Source organism: Anguilla anguilla, chromosome 18 (genome assembly GCF_013347855.1).
Source record: "Anguilla anguilla isolate fAngAng1 chromosome 18, fAngAng1.pri, whole genome shotgun sequence".
Taxonomy (NCBI): domain Eukaryota; kingdom Metazoa; phylum Chordata; class Actinopteri; order Anguilliformes; family Anguillidae; genus Anguilla; species Anguilla anguilla.
Window position 1 is genome coordinate 16,885,045 of NC_049218.1, and position 21,890 is coordinate 16,906,934.

Here is a 21,890-nt window from a genome sequence, read left to right on the forward strand (position 1 = left end):
CTCTCTGCGTTCAGCGTGATGGAGAGACAGGCCCTGTTACGCAGCGTGTGTGTTTACTGTGTCTGTGTAGCAGGCCTCTCTGTGTTCAGCGTGATGGAGAGACAGGCGCTGTTACGCAGCGTGTGTGTTCATTACTGTGTCTGTGTAGCAGGCCTCTCTGCGTTCAGCGTGATGGAGAGACAGGCGCTGTTACGCAGCGTGTGTGTTCATTACTGTGTCTGTGTAGCAGGCCTCTCTGCGTTCAGCGTGATGGAGAGACAGGCGCTGTTACGCAGTGTGCGTGTTCATTACTGTGTCTGTGTAGCAGGCCTCTCTGCGTTCAGCGTGATGGAGAGACAGGCGCTGTTACGCAGCGTGTGTGTTCATTACTGTGTCTGTGTAGCAGGCCTCTCTGCGTTCAGCGTGATGGAGAGACAGGCGCTGTTACGCAGTGTGTGTGTTCATTACTGTGTCTGTGTAGCAGGCCTCTCTGTGTTCAGCGTGATGGAGAGACAGGCGCTGTTACGCAGTGTGTGTTCATTACTGTGTCTGTGTAGCAGGCCTCTCTGCGTTCAGCGTGATGGAGAGACAGGCGCTGTTACGCAGCGTGTGTGTTCATTACTGTGTCTGTGTAGCAGGCCTCTCTGCGTTCAGCGTGATGGAGAGACAGGCGCTGTTACGCAGCGTGTGTGTTCATTACTGTGTCTGTGTAGCAGGCCTCTCTGCGTTCAGCGCGATGGAGAGACAGGCGCTGTTACGCAGCGTGTGTGTTCATTACTGTGTCTGTGCAGCAGGCCTCTCTGCGTTCAGCGTGATGGAGAGACAGGCGCTGTTACGCAGTGTGCGTGTTCATTACTGTGTCTGTGTAGCAGGCCTCTCTGCGTTCAGCGTGATGGAGAGACAGGCGCTGTTACGCAGCGTGTGTGTTCATTACTGTGTCTGTGTAGCAGGCCTCTCTGCGTTCAGCGTGATGGAGAGACAGGCGCTGTTACGCAGTGTGTGCGTTCATTACTGTGTCTGTGTAGCAGGCCTCTCTGCGTTCAGCGTGATGGAGAGACAGGCGCTGTTACGCAGTGTGTGCGTTCATTACTGTGTCTGTGTAGCAGGCCTCTCTGCGTTCAGCGTGATGGAGAGACAGGCGCTGTTACGCAGTGTGCGTGTTCATTACTGTGTCTGTGTAGCAGGCCTCTCTGCGTTCAGCGTGATGGAGAGACAGGCGCTGTTACGCAGCGTGTGTGTTCATTACTGTGTCTGTGTAGCAGGCCTCTCTGCGTTCAGCGTGATGGAGAGACAGGCGCTGTTACGCAGTGTGTGCGTTCATTACTGTGTCTGTGTAGCAGGCCTCTCTGCGTTCAGCGTGATGGAGAGACAGGCGCTGTTACGCAGTGTGTGCGTTCATTACTGTGTCTGTGTAGCAGGCCTCTCTGCGTTCAGCGTGATGGAGAGACAGGCGCTGTTACGCAGTGTGTGCGTTCATTACTGTGTCTGTGTAGCAGGCCTCTCTGCGTTCAGCGTGATGGAGAGACAGGCCCTGTTACGCAGTGTGTGTTCATTACTGTGTCTGTGTAGCAGGCCTCTCTGCGTTCAGCGTGATGGAGAGACAGGCCCTGTTACGCAGTGTGTGTGTTCATTACTGTGTCTGTGTAGCAGGCCTCTCTGCGTTCAGCGTGATGGAGAGACAGGCGCTGTTACGCAGTGTGTGCGTTCATTACTGTGTCTGTGTAGCAGGCCTCTCTGCGTTCAGCGTGATGGAGAGACAGGCCCTGTTACGCAGTGTGTGTTCATTACTGTGTCTGTGTAGCAGGCCTCTCTGCGTTCAGCGTGATGGAGAGACAGGCCCTGTTACGCAGTGTGTGTGTTCATTACTGTGTCTGTGTAGCAGGCCTCTCTGCGTTCAGCGTGATGGAGAGACAGGCCCTGTTACGCAGTGTGTGTGTTCATTACTGTGTCTGTGTAGCAGGCCTCTCTGCGTTCAGCGCGATGGAGAGAGAGCCCATCTCCAGCTCTGTGTATCTCCCTCAGAACCCTCCTTCAGCCAGGATAGGAGTATGATGAGAAGCGTTTTCGCCTCCGCTGTCTGTGTTTTTGCGTTTGCGGTTGAGATGCGGCCTTTTCGCAGTGATTTGATGAGAGTGGACGCGCCTCAGGAAGGCGGAGTTCGGCTGCTTTATGAGGCGGCTGTCGCTGCTTTTCCCCGCTGCTGGGCAGGAGTGGGCGGTCAGTGGGGTATCTGCACGCTGGCCTCCCGCAGCTGTGGGGCGCTGTGGAGCACTGTGGGGCGTGGGCTTACATGCTCACTGGCCGTTTTCCGGGCGGGCGGGGGATGAGGATGCGAACGGGGAATGGTGGCCACCTCCAGGCAGCAGAGATGAGGTAGAGGAGCAGGAGGAGGAGGAGGAGGAGGAGGAGAGGGGGCAGGCGACGGTGGAGACGAGCTGTGACGAAGCAGAACGGCTCCGCTTTCCGTTGCCCTATTTCACACGCACGCACCGCTTCAGGGCGTCCCAGCAGAACGCTGCTCCGAAACCAGCCCCCGTCACCCTGACTCTGCGCCCCAAACGGACATGTAATGGGTTAATCGGTCCAGGCAGTCAGAGCTCCCCCAGCCCCGTCCAGTTCGGTGCCGTAAACATCTCATCGTCTCGCTCCTGTCCACCTCTGAACTGGTTTACAGTTTGTAAGAATTTGATTTAAGAGCAGTGAGGTTAATGCAGAATGTCGAACGTCCCTCCGTTTGAATGTCAGTTAGGTCAGGCCGTGTGTGCGTGTGCATGTGTCTGTGTGTGCCTGTGTGCGTGTGTGTGTGTGTGTAAATATGTAATTTATTTTAGTGAGAATATTACTGCAGGTCCAGTTTATGAGTTGGTCTGTCCAGTACCCATTCAGCCGTGGTGTTTGTGAAGGCCACTTCAACCCATCTGGAATCAACAGAGAATTTTAAAAGCTCTGAGAGTGTCCTGGAGAAATTAAAGCAGCCTTGCACTGTTCTTTGCTCTTCACAGACACTTTAAGGAGACCAACTAATGTTAGGCACGCCTGGTTTTTTTTAAAACCCGTAGCTTAGTGGAGTGGTGTGCACTTCCTAAGAAAGCCATACACCTCTGCACTGGCGTAATGCACCTTTACTGCACTTAAGAGCGTAATGAAGGTGCACTCTACTCATTTGACCACTCTCATCGTCACCGTTTCGCTGCACGTCTCCTCCCTTAGCCTCAAGGATTCGGGATAAACGATGTGTTTTTCCGGAGAAATAAATTCTTCCGTTTCCTCCTTTTCACGTGTTAACCAGCGCTTGTCTTTCATCGCGTGCTTTAACTCTGAGGGGTTTGGGGAGGTCGAATCGTCCCAAGTTTTTGGTCGTTTTGACCTTGCAAAAGGGGGAGTCGTTGCTCATGGATGCTTTTCTCTTTTAGAGTAACATTTTGAATGAAATGTCTGTCTTGTCATGTAAAGACAAGATAAAAGCAGTGTGCAGCCAGTTGAGAACGGTGTTTGTGAGTGTGGTGACTGTAATATCAAAACACAAATATAGCCGCAGTCATCCTTGGCCCGCGACGGCTGGCTGACTGGAGCACAGGACGGGAGCGTCGCGCGGTCTCTTGTTGCTATCGTGGCCGTCTCCTCCTCCCGTCACGTGACCTGGTTTGCTTACAGACCCGCGTCCTCAATGGTTGTTGATGCGTGTCCGCTCAGTCCATCCCTCTATGCCCCGAAGTGTAAAATGACAGTGCAGGCAATTTATATGAATTTAAAAGCTTGCCATCGGTTTCCATTCCTTTTGCCTTACTGGATTTTTCTACCAAAAAAAAAGGGGTGTTTGTGTGTGCGTGTGTGTTTGTGTGCATGCGTGTGTCCGTGTGTGTGTGTGTGTGTGTGTGTGTGTTTGTATGTACGTACGTGTGTGTGCATGCGAGCATGTGCTGGGATGGTGTGTGGAAATTGAGAGGGAGGGTGAATAGATTTAACATGCTTGTGTCTCCACAGGGCGCCCCCAAACCCATCGCCACGGAGCCGTGTTCAGGGAGCAGGGCCGCCGTTCTCACCGTGTTCATGCGCCTCCCGCGGGCATCGTCTGGTGTTCCTCCCCCAGGCCAGTCTGGTAAGCCCCCCCACCTCCCCCCGATGCCCCCAGGCTGGTATGTGCTCTCCCCTGCGCTGTCTGTGAGTTCAGGGACCCTGGTGACCCCCACCTGCCTGGTCTCCACTGCACGTTTCTCCTCCACACCCCAGTCAGTCCTCCACATCTAGCAGCCTCCAGCGATTGGTTAATATTATCACTGGCTCCCCACGGAATGGTGAAGGGAAAAGATTCCTCGTTTTTTACAGGTTCCGACATCAGAACCGTGCTTGTGGTGCTTTGTCACAGCTGTCAATAACTGACCAATTCAAATTTAAAATCCTGCTGTTAAATTATTTTTTTTTTGTCCTTTTTCAAATATTAAAAGCTCAAATCTTGTGAAAGTAGATCAAAGGAGCTAGCATGCACAATGGCCACCTGAAATTACAGACCTGGAGGGCTATAGTGTCTGCTGGTTTTTGGTGTGTTTAATTGATATAATGAAGTGCTTAATTCAAAGCATTGATTGGCTAAAGATTTCACACAGCTTGTTTCCAAGAATGAAATTGGCTGGTGATTGAAAGGAAATCACAAAAACCTGCAGTCAATGTGGCCCTCCAGGACCAGACTTTGCAATCTGTGAGTTAGGTAGACTTCTATTATGAAATTGTACTGCATTGCATTTCCTGTTAAGCAGGCTGACTATAGGAAGGATCTCCACAACCTACAGGGATTCTTTTTTTAATCTCTGAGATGTCTGACAATTTGTGAAAGTGTGAATATGACTGTGAATTGTTTTAGGTGTTGAGAACAGGTGGTGAAAAGTATTTCACAGGTGATCTCCATTTAAGATGAATTCATTCTGAGAGAGGGTCTTTCTAACGCAGTTATTCTGAGTGGAGATGTTTCTAAAGCCTTCATTCAGAATGAGGATTTGTCTGAAGCTGTCATTCAGAGTGAGGATGTTTCTGAAGCTGTCATTCAGAGTGAGGATGTTTCTAAAGCCTTCATTCAGAGTGAGGATGTGTCTGAAGCTGTCATTCAGATTGAGGATGTTTCTGAAGCTGTCATTCTGAGTGAGTATGTTTCTGAAGCGGTCATTCTGAGTGACAGTGTTTCTGAAGCTGTCATTCTGAGTGAGAGTGTTTCTGAAGCTGTCATTCTGAGTGACAGTGTTTCTGAAGCTGTCATTCTGAGTGACAGTGTTTCTGAAGCTGTCATTCTGAGTGACAGTGTTTCTGAAGCTGTCATTCTGAGTGACAGTGTTTCTGAAGCTGTCATTCTGAGTGACAGTGTTTCTGAAGCTGTCATTCTGAGTGACAGTGTTTCTGAAGCTGTCATTCTGAGTGAGGATGTTTCTGAAGCTGTCATTCTGAGTGAGAGTGTTTCTGAAGCTGTCATTCTGAGTGACAGTTTTTCTGAAGCAGTCATTATAAGAGAGGATATTCTTCAGAATTTTCTGTCTAGTGTTTTTTTTTTTGGTTTTGTTTTTTTTTAGCACAGAGGGTGCATTGTGTGGTTTATTCAGGGAAAAAGCCTCCCCTCCTTCCAGTTTTATTTAATTTCTCGCTCTCATTTTGGTGTGGATTTAAAAACAGAAACTGCAAATAACCATCCCAACCTCCACTGAGAACAGGAGGTGAGAGACAGCCCCCTCCTTGCCTTTAGGGGGTGTGGGGTGGTGTCACGTGAGCATGGTTAGAATGCCATCGCTGGACATACAGCCTCCACCCCCCCTCCTCACCCGCCACCGCTCGTCACTAATGCCACCATCTCCCTGCCCTGCCCCCCCCCCCCCCCCCCCCCCCCCCCCCCACCCACCCCCCTCAGCCCCCGCCAGCAAAACACGGTCTGTTATCAGACAAAGAATCTATTTCTGCCTGGCAGTTCAATTTGGGGAGGGAAATACCATCTTTATGTGTACATCTGCAGTTGGATTGGCTCTCCAATACTGGCTTTTTTTTATTTATTTATTTTTTATAAAGGTGGACGGAAAAAAAAATCAGTGAAATTATTTCAGTCTGCGATTGATTTCTCAATCTGATTATTTTGCCATCGCCGTGATGAGGTCATCATGCTTCGCAAACAAAATTTGGCATTTAAAAACCCAGCTAAATGCCGGGCGATAGCATCTGATGAGAGGGCTTCAATAACCCTGCTAATGCACACAGTTGATATTTGCCACGGTTGGGAAATGTCTTCATATTTCGGCTCTCCTCGTATCGGTTTCACTTCGAGTGCTAAAGGGAGGGGGTGGCGGCGAGGGAGAAGACATTCAGCGCATAATGCCGGTGTAATAAACTGACTGATATACGAGCAGGTTTAAAACTCTGCATCACGGAAGCCCTGATAGAAAACTAATGAAGCACTTGGCAAAGCGGCGTGTTTGGGATGTCAGGAGGCGGCCGTCCGGAGGAAGCGATACAGGGCTGGGGGGGGTGAGCGGACCAGTGGAGGAAATACGGGAAAGGCGCCCTTATCGGGGGATGGCGCAGACAGAACGGGGGCCTGCGCTAGGCCTCTGACCCTGCCGCTCTGCTCCTGTATGGACCTGTCCACTCCCCATGCGGTGCTACGGCACATATGAGAGAGGATGAGGGAGCCAGTGAGAGGAACAGCAGCGATCGCCCCAAACTCATCTCCTGAGATTAGATAGCGCTAAGGAGCTGAAGGTTAAATGACCTTTCCTAGCCGAGAATAGGGAGTGGAGCTGAGCTGGAGATATCTGTGATCTGTCGGAGAGATGGAGGGAGAGAGAAGGGCTGGGGAGATTACTATGGGCAGAATTCGGATTCACATAGTTGGGTTAAAGTATAACTAAGTGTAACTTCCTACACAGAAAACACAGGCGGGGTCAAGATTAGAAACGCAGTCTTATTTCCCGAGGGCTTTGAGTGAGGTAGGTCTGCAACTCCGGATCGGTATTGTTTAATATCCACATCAACAAGCTGATGACTGCGCTAGAACAGGCCGAAGAGCCTCTCTCAGATATTGAAACGCCTCCTCTGTTGTACAATGTCTGCTTTTGACCTTAAAGGCTGAATATGCTGGGAAAAGCACTGCCGGTCCTGAGCCCTCACAATGCATGTGAATGGAGAAAGACACATTTTAAAAAAATGATCCAGATCTTCGGATGAAAAGTGCCAGTTCACCATGGGACATCAACCATTAGAGAATTGTTCCAATTATACTTGTTTAGCTCTGAAAATATGCTCAGCGGGGGGCATCAGTTCTGCAGTGAAGGAAATGACAGAAGAATCATGAAGAACACTTTATTCCACAATGAAACAGACCCTAATTAAAATAACAATAGAGTCGGGTCCAAAAATTGCTAAATTAGTCAGAGCACCTTTATAGCGGTGAAGTGCTGTGTCCACCTTCAGATTAAGGGTTTTGAAAGTTGATGGATTCAGCTGACGTTGAAACCCCCTATAAATACATGCTTTGCAGAATTCCAGATCTTGCCTTCGGTAATAATAATACTAATTAAATTCTGTGTTCTGTGTATTTTTAAAAAGTGATTTTGGCACGGCTGTTATTTTGAAGCCCGTATGTACCAGTAACTGAGACCAAAGAGAGGTAATTAGTTTTGTCTTGTCCTTGGGGCACCAGTGCTAACACCTGCAAACACCAGACCCCACAACAGCACAGCAGCAACTAAATGTCTCGCATCAGCAAAACTGCAAAACCAGAAAGCAAATTGTTGTGATACCTGACCCTAGAATATGACGATGGTAGACGATGGGAGACAATTTCACTGTGGTGAAAGTCCGACGGCGAAAACGACGAAGTGCTCAAATTGAGTGAGCAGAGCTTGCCCTCGGGGACGGAAACACGCCAGCATGTCTGGCAGGCCAGAAGGGACAGGTTGCGCTCTGTTATTTTCAGAAAGTGTGGACAGCTGCCATTCTGGGCTTAATCTGAAGATTACTGGGAGAAAAAGATGCAACGTGCTTCCTGAAAATAAAGGAAATCCACCCTGAACCTTGAGCACCTCTGAGACAAACGGTGCTGCAGATTCTGCTCTTGGCCACAGTATGATGCCGTTTGTCACAATCAGAGGAACCATCAGTTCCATCAGCGAAGACAAAATAAAAATATTTATATTTTTAATGTTGTTTTTTCTGTGTTCCTTTCTTGCTTTTCCATAGTGCCACCTGGATAGACCTGAATTAGGATAGGGGGCAGGAGAGAGAGAGAGAGAGAGAAAAGAGAGAGAGAGAGCGCAGCACATGCGTTAAAGCTGTGTTCACACAGTAAAGACACTGAAATGTTTGAGCTGTGCACGCGATGCTGCTGCCCGGGGCGGTCCATGTGATCGCAGGGACGGCTTTCCTGCCATTTTCCATTTCCTCCCCACGTGTCCTGCTCAGATTCTGAGTACTGAGTGGCTGGTCCGCATGGAGACGAGCCGGCACTGCAGCTTGTGCTTCAACCAAAAAATATGAAAGAACCAACGCTTCCCCCCCTGCATCTGGAAAGCACCTTGACCATGGCACTTAGCTGCAGCTGTCCCCGTCTCTGGCTCTTAAGGTGTTTACTTACCATGTGAAATGCCCTTCCCTCGGTCGTTTTGGCTAAAAGCGTCTGCTGAATAGCTAAATGGCTAAATTGTAGATTGTAACTGACAGAGGCGTGAATGCCGGAGTCACATCACCAGGCCCCCTTTTAACAAACGTTTTTGTGCCATCTGCTGTTATTACGGGTATAATATGGAAAGCATACCCTCTCTGCTGGAAAGCGTTTCAGGGCATTGTCACTCCTGGCAGTGGTGGCTAACTGGCCGGTTTCAATGGCCACAGACTGGAATCAACTCCACCAATTGTTGCTTTTCTTCAGAGTGGCAGCCTGACAGTGTTGCCCTGATAATTGCTCATCGAAACAGTGTCTTCACATTGCTTCTCCTGAACCCCTTTAGATATGCTTTTTCCTCTTTCTCTTCTTGGATGTTATATGTAGAACTGTGTAAAGTTATATTGCCTTCTTTTGCGAAAATACAAATTGTTGTTTGTTAGATTATTATTACACTTAGTGATTGTACATGAGCCTCTTTGCCTTCTTGGGGATGTCACGTATGTAATCTCCAGTGTCTGTCGGTCTGTCTGTCTGTCTGTCGGGAGAAAAGCAGGATGATGAACGATGGCAGTTCAGGCTATGGCAAACAAAAGGAAAAGTCACTTAAATTGGAGCACTTTGTCAGAGTAAAGATTTGCATTGCCAAGGTAGAAAAAAAAAAAAAAAGATTGTGATTGAAGACCCAGAAATGGAAGGAGCTATTATGAACTGTAACTGTTGCCCTGGTTTCAACTATTTAAAGGAAATGGCTTTTGCCATGACAGCAGACAGCCCACCCTCTGCGTGCGTTTTTCCACTTTATTCATACTGGGGGGAAACAGACAGGGTTACTGATAGAGACTGGGGATTTGTTTGGGTTGAGAGTTCGCCCGCCTACAGTGCAAGCCACATTGTCTCCCAGAGTGTGAAGTTTTCTGATTGGTTGAAACAAATAAGTGATTGACAGTCCGTACTGTAGTAGCTTCACCTTCTATGGTATTTATGATACTTCTCTTTCCCACGACTCCAAAAAATAGCAAATAAAATAGCAATGGATGGTGCCTAACAAAGTGTTCATGGGGTTGGGCTGAAAGTGTCTAGTAGCTGTACCACTCCTGACTGGACCGAGTGACAAAACGAGCTCAGTGGATTCTGCGTGTTCCCGTGAAGGTGTTGGCGAAATTAAAGATTACTGTCTGGATGCAGACGCGTAGAGAGAGAGAGGAACTGTGCTGTACCTTGGAGTCCCCCCCCCCCCCCCCCCCCCGAGAGAGGCTGAGTGGGGCAACAGTGTTTTACCATTGATCTTTGTGTGTCTGAGTGAAGACACCTCAGGCACTGACAGAGCTTTCTCTTTCTCTCTCTCTTCTCCTCCCTTTCCCATGCTCTCTGTGGATTCTCTTGAAGAAGAATCTTTGATGAGCTGGTTATTTTTATTTTTCTTGCTCTCTTTCATTTCTTCCAGTGACTTCTCCATTCTTTTGACCTCTTCCTATGAGTGCAACGCAAGGCGTGTATGAAATGCGCTTTTTGAAGTTCTAACAGCTGGTTTTCTGGGTTGTGTCCCTTTAAAAAAACACACACGTACAGCTTTTTTCCTTGACTGTGCCGATTGTAAACTGTGAAAACTTTTCATCTCTCTATATCTTTCCCTCCCTCCCTCTTCCTTCCATCCATTTCTTTCACCTTCTCTATCCCTCTGGCTCTCCCTCTATTTATCTTACTTTCTTCTTTTCTGCTGACACATTCCTTCTCTTCTGCTGTTTTAACACCTTAGACCCACTGACAATATTTAATGAATGGGTGCATGTAGGCAACATATACAGTGGTGTGGGCTTGGGTTGTAAAATATTACAGGAAACTCACTGACTTCAGAGCCCACTCTTCCTCACCATTTCTTTCTCTCGCTCTCTCTCTCTCTCTCTCTCTCTCTCCCCCTCCCACTCTCACTTGCTTGCTTGCTTGCTCATTTGCTCTCTTTCTCTCGCTCTTTCTCGCTCTCACTCTCTCTCTCACCCTTTGTAGCTACTGAGTTGACTTGTGTGAGATGTCTGGTGTTTATGAATGTATGAGGATGTGCTAAAGGTCACTGTCAACATGTTGCGGTGTGTGAAGGCCGTGTCAGAGCCGTTTAACCCAGCATGCCGTCACTTTCTCAGGTCCCACTTCCACACAATGCATTCAGAGCTTGGACGTAATTCTGAAAATTGTTATAGACATTTTTGTCTGCATTTTAATTGATGAATTAATAATACTGACTGAAAAAATGAATATTTGCTTCTTCAAGCTCTGTGTTGTCGTAGCTTGCTGGTCTCTCCTGCAAGACTGACATGGTTCGCATTTTTAAAAACCCACAAGCTTTTTACAGGCAGTCCTTTGAACAGAATTTATTGGAAAAAAGGTCAAATTTATGGATCCGCTCAACAAGGAGAGCTCTCTTCCTTGTAAAGCGGTGACCCACCTGAGTGCGTCTCCTAAGAGTCCAGACGCGCTCGTCAGAGCTGCGGCTGCCCCTCGCTGGGGGAATGGGCATGCTCAGAGAGAGTCCGCCAAAGACTTCAAGCAGAATATTAAAGAAAGCCTTTCAGTCTGGAGAGCTGGAGTGGGAGGGGGGGTGGAACTAATCCATCCCGCAGTCAGAAGGGTCCCCGAAGACCTTCTGTACGAGTCACAACCCCACAATGCTGCATTGTGATGTCACTTCCTGCCGTGCTTATGAATGTGGTTGCCATAGACTGAGGTTCCTCCAACACTGCGCTCCTTGCTGGGGTCCCAAGTGTTGTCAGCAATGCCATTCACCACCTGCTCAAATGTTTGGCTGTGATTGGTGTGATCCCACTTTTGTGCAAAAGCGCACAGAAATAATGAAACATTATTCACTGTAAATATAAACAGCAGCTACTGTGCAGGGTAGCTACTCTGCTTGGTAATTATAACTTAAGATAGATTCTTTTGAGATGTTTATGCTTATTGTTCAGTGTTTCTGCGCTGGATTGGCTGCACTGTAGCATAATGGTTAGGGGTCCTTTGCTTGTAGGACAAAGATTCTGGGTTTGATTCCTAGATTGGGTGCTATCATTGTACCTTTGAGCAAGGTACTTAAATTGAACTGGTCCAGCCATAAAATTGGATAGTGTCTAGATAGATAGATAATTAGGTAGGTGGGTAGGTAGGTTGGAAGATAGAGTCCATTGTTTTCCACACCTGGTACACACAATTTGACAAACAGAGTAACTATAACATGACATCAGAAAATACACTCAAATTACATTTGCTGGACGAAAATCTCCTTACTAACACAGGGATAAGAACTTAATTGCATTAATTCCACAAAATGTTTATGGAAAATGGGAAATTCCTGCTGAAAGGTCCCTTGGCACCGGGCCCTACTTCCAGAATAAAAACTGTAATTTACTGGGTGGTCTGAGGCAAAAAAAAACAGTGATTTCAGCCTGTGACCCTACTGCATCTCCGCATAACGGTCTCAAGGTCAGACATTTAGCGTGCAGGCGGTGCTTTCGTTATGGCTGCCCTGTATTTTGGACGGGGGGGGAGCTTTTCCTCCTGTTTCTGTCCCCGGTCTCAGCTTCGCCTCGCTCGCTGCAGGCCTGCCCTGCACGGCCTATGTTTAGCACAACAGGATCAATCAGGAAGTTGGACATCCTCTGCTTTGTCTCTGTCTGCGGTCGCCGATAACCCCAGCGCTCCGCTCCCATTACCACTTACTCAGGATCGCCTTTCTCCCCCATAGATTTCCCTCTGCTACGGTACTCATTACGGCCTGCCTCTGTCCCCCTCTCTCCGTCTCCCCGCCCTCCCCCTCGCCTTCTCCGTGCGTCTCTCCGACTCCCCCTCTGCTTAACCGCGTGACTAGATTAGACGTGGAAATATCTTGGTGCAGCAGCGTGTACCAACTCTCATTCGGTTCTTTAAAAGACGTTCTCATCCAGAGTCACGTACAAAAAGTGTGCGCTTAAAGGTTTAGGCAAAGGACAGAGATGACGCGACAGTCCGTGTCGCAAATTATGCTAGTAGTCACACGAACCTACAGCATAACGTTAAGTCCAATTGTAGGTGCAAGAAGGAGATTTAGGATTTAAAAACTGCACTACTGTACAACTGGGCCCCAGTGTCAGATTTCAGTTACTGTGTATTCTATTGTTTTTACTGTGGATTTTATGGTGTTTTTATGTCTGGAGCACTGGACCAAACAAATTTCCCCGTGTGGGATAATAAAGTTGATCTGAATCTGAATCTGAATCTGATGCCATGCTTTAAGTACTAAATGGGTTTGGGGACATAGTGCTAGTTGTAGCATAGATAGGGCTAGTAAACCGGTAATAAATACTCAGAGCTCAGTGCTAGGGAAGGGACAGTAAGGTGACCAGAGGATGCGATGCAGTGTGTGTGGGTTATGAGAGCCCAGCTCATCAGGATTCTTCTCTGTTTGTAGATTTGTTTTTTGTTTTTTGGATGTGCTTGGATAGAAATTACGGTCTTAACACCCTCTTATTATATATTTATTTTTGTGGAGAATTTTCACTCTGAATTGGTGGTACAAGATTAATTAACCAGAAATATATAACAAAAAATCAGAGTATAAATTAAATATAATTCCAGACTGTTTATATTGACGTAACGGCTGAAAATGGCAACTTTCTGTGGTTTAAACAGTTGCATTATAGCAGGATGAATTCGCTCTCACTGTGCAGTCAGTCAGTCACCTGCTTGAGAGCTCAGATGGTTCCCTCCACCCCAGGCCTTTATAACACCGTGATTTACACCAGCAACGGGGCCGATCGCACAGCTTTCTGTCGTTCTTCTCGCCGTCTTCCCTTCGCTGCGTTGTAGCGCACGTACGCGCCGCAGTGCCAAAACCCCAGCATCAGCCTGCAGTGCCGTACGTAAGCCCAAAGAGTGGCGGAGAGGGAGTCTTGCTGGAGCACTACGCGGTGCTGTAACCTCGTTTTCCTGAAGGACGCCGGTGCCAAATCAGCTTCGCACAGTTTAGCATGCGGCAGGAGCCAGGAAACAAACAGTCAGCTGCAGGATAATTTGAAGGTCCTGTGGAGATTTAACAGTAGTGTAGCTGCACAGCTCCAGAAACATCTCAGCTGGAGCAGCAGACCTGAAATGCGCCCCGCTGCGTGTTTTCATCCCGGTAATGTGTTTACTGATTGGTGGGGTGGGGGCGGTGGGAGGTGTAGGCGGGGGGTGGGTGCGAATGAAGGGCCCTAAACAAGGCGATACGTCTTGTGTTTGCGTGCTCTAGATGTTGCACAGGTGCATGCTGATAAGCCCCTTGTGATGTGCTGCATGTAACTGACCGGCTTACTGCTCACACTGCGAGACCTCCTGCATCCCAGCCTGCCACTCGCACACGCCACCTCTGTGCGTTCCACGTACTTTACAGATTTATCTTGGCGTATTAGCACGGCTGGGCCTGCTGCGTGTGTGGAAGAAGAGAATTGCGCACATAAGTGTGTGTGCACGTGTGTGCGCGAGGGTGTGTGCACGTCTTTTGGGTGACCGCATGTGTGTGCCGTGTTTGATTGAGCATGCCTGTGTATGTATGAGAGTGTGTCAGAGTGCGCGTAAGCCAGTGCGTAAGCGAGTAAAAAGCCCATCTCCGATCATATGTGAGTATAAGTTTTGATAGAGAGTGCTGGAGTGTGCGGTTATGCACTGAAGGGTTTGACCTTCACGGCCAGTGCTTTTTAAAGGGCTCCTCTGTATGTCTCCACTTCACGGTGATATTGCTGCAGACAGATGTTCGTGCACATACATGGCTCTGTGGGTGATGTGCGGGGATGGGGGGTAAAGACGCTGGGTTTTTGTGGCCGTCTGTCAGCACTGCCGCTCAGAAATTAAGGCTCTCAACTTTTCCACACAATATCCACTCAGATCTTGGGTACGTAAAAATATAAAAGTGATCACTCTGAATGAATCCAGTATACCGGTTAAGACTCTGCAAAAGTGAATAGAAAAAAGTCATTGTTAAGGGAAAGACTGAAGCCTGAACTGGATGGAGTTGGGCGTGCTCTTATACTGTGAGCACTGATGCGTATAGTTATTGGTCTCGTAGTAAGAGTGAGGGAAAGGGGTTTACCAGCGGGCTGGTAGTTCCGATGCATCTGCGTGTGTTGTGACACGTTGATTATGTGTTCTGACGTGTTTGCGTTCACCGCCGTTCATCTTGACACGTTTAATTTATGATGCATTTACCGTGTGCTCTTGCATTTGCCATAGCCAGCGTTCACCGCTCTTGTCATCATTTTCATGCTTCTGACTAGAAACAAAATGCGTGGCTGTAAGTCAAAACAACTTGAAAGGCTTGTTTTTCAGACGTTAAATCGCAGCTGTATGGTGGTTCGCTGCCAGGGTGATGTCATTTCATTTGCTGGATATTGCAATGAAAACTGGCTGTTTGACATTCACTAACAGTAAACTGCCAAACAGAGCAGGTTCAGTAAAAAAGTAGATACCGTTCATGGAGTGTTTCTGTGTCGTGACCCTCTGACACACTTCAAATGACCCATTCCTGGGCTATGCTTAGCTCTGTGGCTTCCTGGATTGTTGGTGTTGGAGGAGGCCAGGTGTCTGTTTGTACTGTGATTCCCTGATTTGATTCAGCCTCGCTAAAATGTTATTGGAGCACTATTAAAGGAGCTATCCTGTAGAGAAAACCTATGTATGTATGTAACCAAATAGACATTGCTGAATTCACACAAATAAAAAGCAACTGAAATAAGGGGAATGAGACCGGCAGTGGCTTTTAGGTACTTCAGATGCACAGCAGGTTGGGCTTGACTTTCCTCAGATGTTGTTTTGCTCTCTCTCGTTTCAGTACGATAGTAAATGTCAGAGCGGGCTCGGCGCCTGACTTTAGCAGAGTGTGAATGACGCGACCGTGCGTGCTGAGGTGTTACTGCGGAAGCAGAGGCTGATTAGACTCCATTTTGTTTTTTTCGCGTGATGGATGTCCCTCCCCCCCCCCCGGCTGGGAGCTGCTGGGGGGGGGGGTCGCGGCTTTATCTTGTTGCTGCAGCGTCGCGGCGTCATTGTGGGCGCGTCGCGCGTCCGCCCAGGTGGAGGCGTCCTCCGAATCGCCGGGGCAGAACCGACCCCCGCGCCTCCGTCAGACAGCCATTACTTTAATTAGCCGTGTTGTTTTCCCCAGCGCGGCGCGGTTAATCATCCCGCCAGCTCACCTGACAGGGAGGCTCATTAAAAAAACCAGTTTAATGTTCTGTTAACGAAGACCCCGCGTTACTTCGGAACTCTCTCTGGCGCTAATTTGATTATTTAACGTCATCTCTAATTGTGCGGCAGAAGGACAGATGTGTTCATCCGGGAGACCGCTTTTTGTTTACAAATGTTTTAGTTTTGTTGACTGTGGAAGATGGTTTTGTTTATTATTTTAAGGCATTATATTTTACTATAGCAGAAGAGAATATCCACGTTTCAGCACGCTATTTGGAACAGAACTGTACAAGCTCACTGTTATTCAGAGTTGAACAACAATATAAAAAAAATAATAATTACACCAGCCCCGTTACATCTGCCAGCACCGACCCACATAATTTGCACATTTTCCAAATAAACACATCTGTGCACACACAGACAAATGTAGTTCTTATCGCCATTGTTGTTGTCCTCGCCCCCCACCACCCCGCCACCCCCCCCCCCAAAGAAAAACACAAAATAAAAAGCACTGCGCTTATTTTTCCCTCCCCCCTGATAATAAAAGCCAAAAGTTGAGACCGTCTCACTGAATTGCACGTTCTACTGAAGTGAGTGTGCGTCATGCTGGTCCAGTAAATTAAATTCTTTTGGACTGGCAGTTCTTGAGCAGTGAATTGTTCCCTTAGTTAATTGTATTGCTTTGGTAACGAGGAACAGCGGTGGGCCAGAACGCAGGAAGTGGATTTCAGATGATTTGTGGGACGCTGAGGGAACGATCCATGGGAGAGGCTTGCTTTTAACAGTACTCAACTGACTGGCATGTCTCAGTACCCATGATGCCTTGCTGCTTGCTCAGTCGCATTGTTTATCATGCCGGCAGACACCAGACTGAAAAAGAACAGGATTGCAGTATACGTTTGATAGATATATTTGCCGTGTGCATGTGTGTGAGTCCGAGACAGAGTGTGTGTCTTATCGTAGTCCCTGAATCCTCTCAGAAATACAAGGGAGAAGCTGTCTGTTACTTGTTTCTGATCAGTGATTGGCTGTACCTGCACCTTTGAAAATATAATTTATTATTTCATCCCTTACAGCGTACAGATATGACTCTGGATGTGTTATCTGGTGTATTTACTCCATAACTGTTGTGCTATGAAATGAAAAGCAGCTGTTCTGTGGTTTTATCAGAGGGACTTATGCCAGACAGAAGAACTGCCTAGTTGTAAGGCTGAGTGTGTGTGTGTGTGCGTGTGTCTGTGTCTGTGTGCATGCGTGTGCATGCGTGTGTGCGTGTGTGTGCGTGTGCGTGTGTGTGCGTGTGTGTGTGTGTGCGTGTGTGTGTGTGTGTGTGTGCGCGCGCATGTATGTGTGTGTGTGTGTGTGTGTGTGTGTGTGTGTGTGCTTGTGTCTTATCCACTCTCACTGAAAGCAGCTGCTGCCTGGAATTGGCAGGTGACCAGGTGGGCAGTGAAGTTCCTGCTCGGCTCCCGGTGTCTGTGCCAGGATTACAGCTTTTCTGCCGCCTCTTACTGCAGGCTGGAGATCAGGAAGAACCACCTCTCCTGTCCCAGCACTGCCCCAGTCTCACAGCCTCCGTGGGGAAGGCCTCGCTAATCTGCCTTTTATTGTGTATGAAATGTTCTGACGCTTTAGGGCCACATTATGCTGAGACAATGGGCTTTTTGGTTATTTGGAACTGTGCGCGAAAAATGGATTTACTTGTAGCCACAACCCTAAAAGGCAGGATTAGGCCTGTTGCGCTCATAGTGGGAAGTCTATGATTGTGTTTGGAAATATTTATTGTGCCTTTTGATCAAATAAACAATACAGTATTTCTCTTAAAGTGCTGAACTGAATAACTTTCACATGGGTCTCATTGGGTTATGAGGAAAGTCTTATACATACTCAGACACACACACTTACACACACGCACACACACACACACACAAGCACACAAACATACACACACGCAAACAGATACGCACACACGCAAGCACACCGACACAAACTCATACATATACACACACACACGCACAAGAACACAAACATACACACACACACCAACTGATACGCACACACGCAAGCACACCGACACAAACTCATACATACACACACACACACACACACGCACAAGAACACAAACATACACATACACGCAAGCACGCAGGCAAACTCACACACGCACGCACACACACACACAGGCGCATTAACCCACTGCAGGACAGTCTGTCTCGGTGCTGTGCTCTCAGCTGAATCTCTTCATGCGCCTGTGTGCTTCTCCTCTCCTCCACAGGCATGGCCATTGGCAGCGCCCTCATCGATACCTCCCCACAGAAACCCTTCGACTTCAAAGAGAGGAGCCTGGGGCTGAAGAACCGCAAGCTGCCCCCAGCAACGCGCCAGGGCACATGCGTATGAACCCTGCGTACAGCCCGTGTGTGCCCTCTGATTGGCTGTCTGCCCGGGTGGCTTTGTGTAGAGTCACACTGCAACATCTGTTTTAAAGCCCTGGAAATAGGATTCCGCTAGGTACCCACTTACCCACAATTCCCTGCACTCCGTACGTCTGTGTCTGTTCCTCCTGCTCCTTTAGGCCTGCTCCAGAAGTGAGTGACAGGCCCCCTTTAAAGACCTGTGTGTCATGCCGAGGACAGGTGTCCACTGAAATAGAGGTGAATAATTCCGAGGGACCAGCAGGGGGTGTAGTGAGCAGCTGGGAGGTGTTGGTGTCTCTGCACAGAGAGAGGCACAGGTGCGCACTGTGTGTGTATTTAGACAGTAACTACGGAAGAAGCATGATTTTAAGAAAAAAGGTATATTTTTCATCGTAATCCGCTGACTTTGTGTGAGGAATTAAGGGCAAGTGCGGTCACACCTTGCTGAGGTATTTCCTCATTGTGAAAGGTCACTTTAATCCAGGGAGGGTTATCTGAGCACACCACCACCACCAAGGGTCTTGGGCCTGGTGGTTCTCCCTTTCTCACCATTCTGAATGTTTGCACAAACTTGCGTTAGGCGGTGTGGATGTGTAGTCAGAACTTGTTTTGGTTTAAGCTGAACCCATAGTTTTATGGTTGCCGTGGTTATAAGAACTTGGATTGTTTGGCTTCACCCCCAGAATTCCTGCAGTACCTTCAACAGCCACTGGGGGCTTTTTTTTTTTTTTTTAAACCTGGTACAGTGTAGTGCCACACATTTCATATCAATTGAGGAATGAAAACACGATGTATGTATTTTAGCTTTTGTGATATTTAGTCTTTTTATTAAATGATGGATGGTCTGCTATGTTCTGGTGCAATTTATTGCTCTATTCCTTAGTACAAAATTATTATCACTTTTTTTTTTCTTTTACAAAAATGTTATTGTCCACTTGTACATAATATCATGGGTCTACAGTGCACACTAAAGTTCAAAATATATATTTTTTTTCGAGTTTCTTTTTTAGTTTGGCTCAGAGCCATGTAAGCTACTTTTATTGAAATGGTACGTAATATTAAGTCTTTAGTTCTCAGTCAGAGTGAAAAAATATGAGCCTACTCTTTCTTCTGGAATATTTGTGGTTTCCAGGAAGGGTCAGAACTCAGCTCTTGGCTATCTTGCATACTGTAAGTGCCACAAAAAACCCTTGTGGTGCTCCACAATTATGTGATTGAAAGGTGTCATGGACTGGACACCACAGAGGGTTTAACGTACTGTGTTTACATCAAAGTACAAGGGGCATGCCAGAGTGTGGTTAAAATATAAATATTCTCTGTACTGAGTTCAGCACGTTCTGGGCATTTTAAAAAAGGAATTTTTGCAACAAAAACAAGAATTGTTTACAGATCAAATTATGGTTCCATTTGTTTAGGCGTTTCATTTTTTTTGAGCTGTCATATTATGTGATGTCACGCAGTAGTGATTGAATATATGCCTATAAGTTATTGGACCAGTTTAATTTGATGTGATTGAAAACCGTGCTGGAATGCCATTATCCTGCTGCAATGTTAGGGAGCGTTAGGTTGGGAAACAGGTCTTTTTCAGGGGGATCCCTTAAAAGCCCCCCCCCCCCCAGCCCTCTTTATTATTCAGTATTTCCAGGAGGAACGCTTGCAGAGCACTGTCACTCTCGACTGAGAAACAGACAGAGCAGATTATCAGTCTCTGCACAGCCGCATGAATAACTCATACATACCATCGGCCCACAGGCTTTGGAACAGCCTGTCTGTGCAAGGGACACAAACACAGAGACAGGCTGACTTTCTTCCCTCTCAATCTTGTGCCCTCGCTTTCTTTCTCTTGCCTTCTCTCGCTCTCTCTCTCTTTCTCTCTCTCTCTGACTCACGCTTTCTCTCTCTCCCTCTCCCATTGTCCTGTCTCGCCTTGTCTCGTGGTCTCAGTCACTCTTTACCACTTCTTGTCTGTCTCCCATTTTTGATCTATCTCTTCTCCTTGTCTTTCTACTCTTATCTAATGATATTCTTTCTTTCTCTTGTCTCTCTCTCCACTTCCTGTCTCTCAGTCTCCTCTGTGTTTACCTTATTGTGGCTTGGAATTAAGTTTGTGACCGTAAAGGTCAGTGTATTAACTTGTGCGATTATAAACATGCTTACACTAAATCTGAAAATAGAACCAGCATTGATATGGCATTCAGCAGCCAACTGTACATATATCACCTGTGCTGAATTTACCTGTACTTTTACCTGTACCAAAGGGGTCTTTCGTCTGTCCCCTGTGCTGGAACTGCTTGTTTGTTTCACCTGTAATAAGGTCACCAGTTCAAAGACATTTTCAAATCTCTTGCACTGATTGGAGGAATGTTTTGTGGTTGGTGAAGATTTCCTGTATTTGCGGTTGTGAGGGCTTTTGTAATTTACACAACTGTTCTGTTTTTGGTGTTTCTGTTTCTATTTTATTTTATATGTTGTCTTGAAATGTGATATGTAATATTGACACACGTGTATATGTGTACTCAAATGTATAAATATAAGACTTCTGAATTTTTTTTTAATCAGGTGAATTCTACAACTGAAGTATTTTACACAATTTGTATCTGAAGGGACAGTTCACATAATTTCTATGTTCAAATGTGGGCGTATGTGATATTCATATGTAAAGAAACAAAATGATTTGAAGCTTCTTCGTATTGTAATAAACAAAAAAGTATGTGAATTGAAATGTATGGTGTCTGTTGTATCTGCAGAACTGACTGAGTCGTGAGGCTGATTCTGTATGTGAAGGGCTGGCTCAGCAGTCTGGACAGAAACACTTCACCCGTTGGAAGATCTCGTCAGCTTGGAAAATATTAGCGCATTCATTTTTTAGTCATGTTCTAGTTCAGTCAAGTTTATTATATATTATATATACAGGGAGCATGTAATATATGTTAATTTCTTGTATAGTAGGTACTGTGTACAGTCATGTATGGTGTGGATACAGTGTGCAGTACAGTGGTTCACACATCCTCCTGGAATTGTTGCATTTTCATAAGAAATGAGCCTCATCTTTATGCTGATCTCCAGCATGCAAATGTAAGTAATGAATAGATAGATATGAGTATGTGCAAGAAGGCTAGCAGGTTTAAAGAAAAGGTGACCCCTCTTCTTCCTGGGGTGTAACTAGCTGACCGTCTGAGTAAATTAGCTCTGCTGTGTAAAGGTTTTATTCAGATTTTTTTGCATTTAAATTTTTATGTAATGTTTATTGACAGCGGGCATCTCGCCCAAGATGGATTTGTTGCCAATTCAGATGCGAATCCAAAGCTCGGGCTACGCCTCGGTAGGCAGCTTGTTTCAGAATGTTCCAGAATCCATCGAATGAGCTTACCTTGCGATGATTTGACTAACGTGTCGAGGGAAGCTCATGCTCACAAGATTTTTTATATCGCCTCTCCGTGCTCTGGAAGTGGAGAGAAGCAAGCGTAACAAGGAAAGGGCAATCATCTGCCCGGGGCCTCGCACAGCTGCAGGTGTCTGAAGGACTCTTTCCTCTGAAGAAACCGCTGAGGGGAGTCTTGACGCTGATTTTCAATGACTTTGTTAATTAGTTTGGTTATTGCAGGCAGCTGTTGGGATGGGTGGTTTAGAACGCAGATGCCGACGGCGCCGCTCCTCTGGAATGCTGGCGATGCGCGCGA

General features: G+C 47.0%; 1 protein-coding gene across 1 annotated transcript in view; it reads left to right on the top strand.

Annotated features, from left to right (window-relative positions):
- LOC118217990 (attractin-like protein 1) overlaps positions 1-18,542 on the top strand; it is a 189,302-nt gene extending 170,760 nt beyond the window's left edge. Inside the window, exons 29-30 of the mRNA XM_035400276.1 lie at positions 3,964-4,078; positions 18,069-18,542. Coding sequence (XP_035256167.1) covers positions 3,964-4,078; positions 18,069-18,193 — 240 coding nt within the window. The 3' untranslated portion in view covers positions 18,194-18,542. The remainder of the gene's footprint in view (positions 1-3,963; positions 4,079-18,068) is intronic.
- The last annotated feature ends 3,348 nt before the right edge of the window (positions 18,543-21,890 follow it).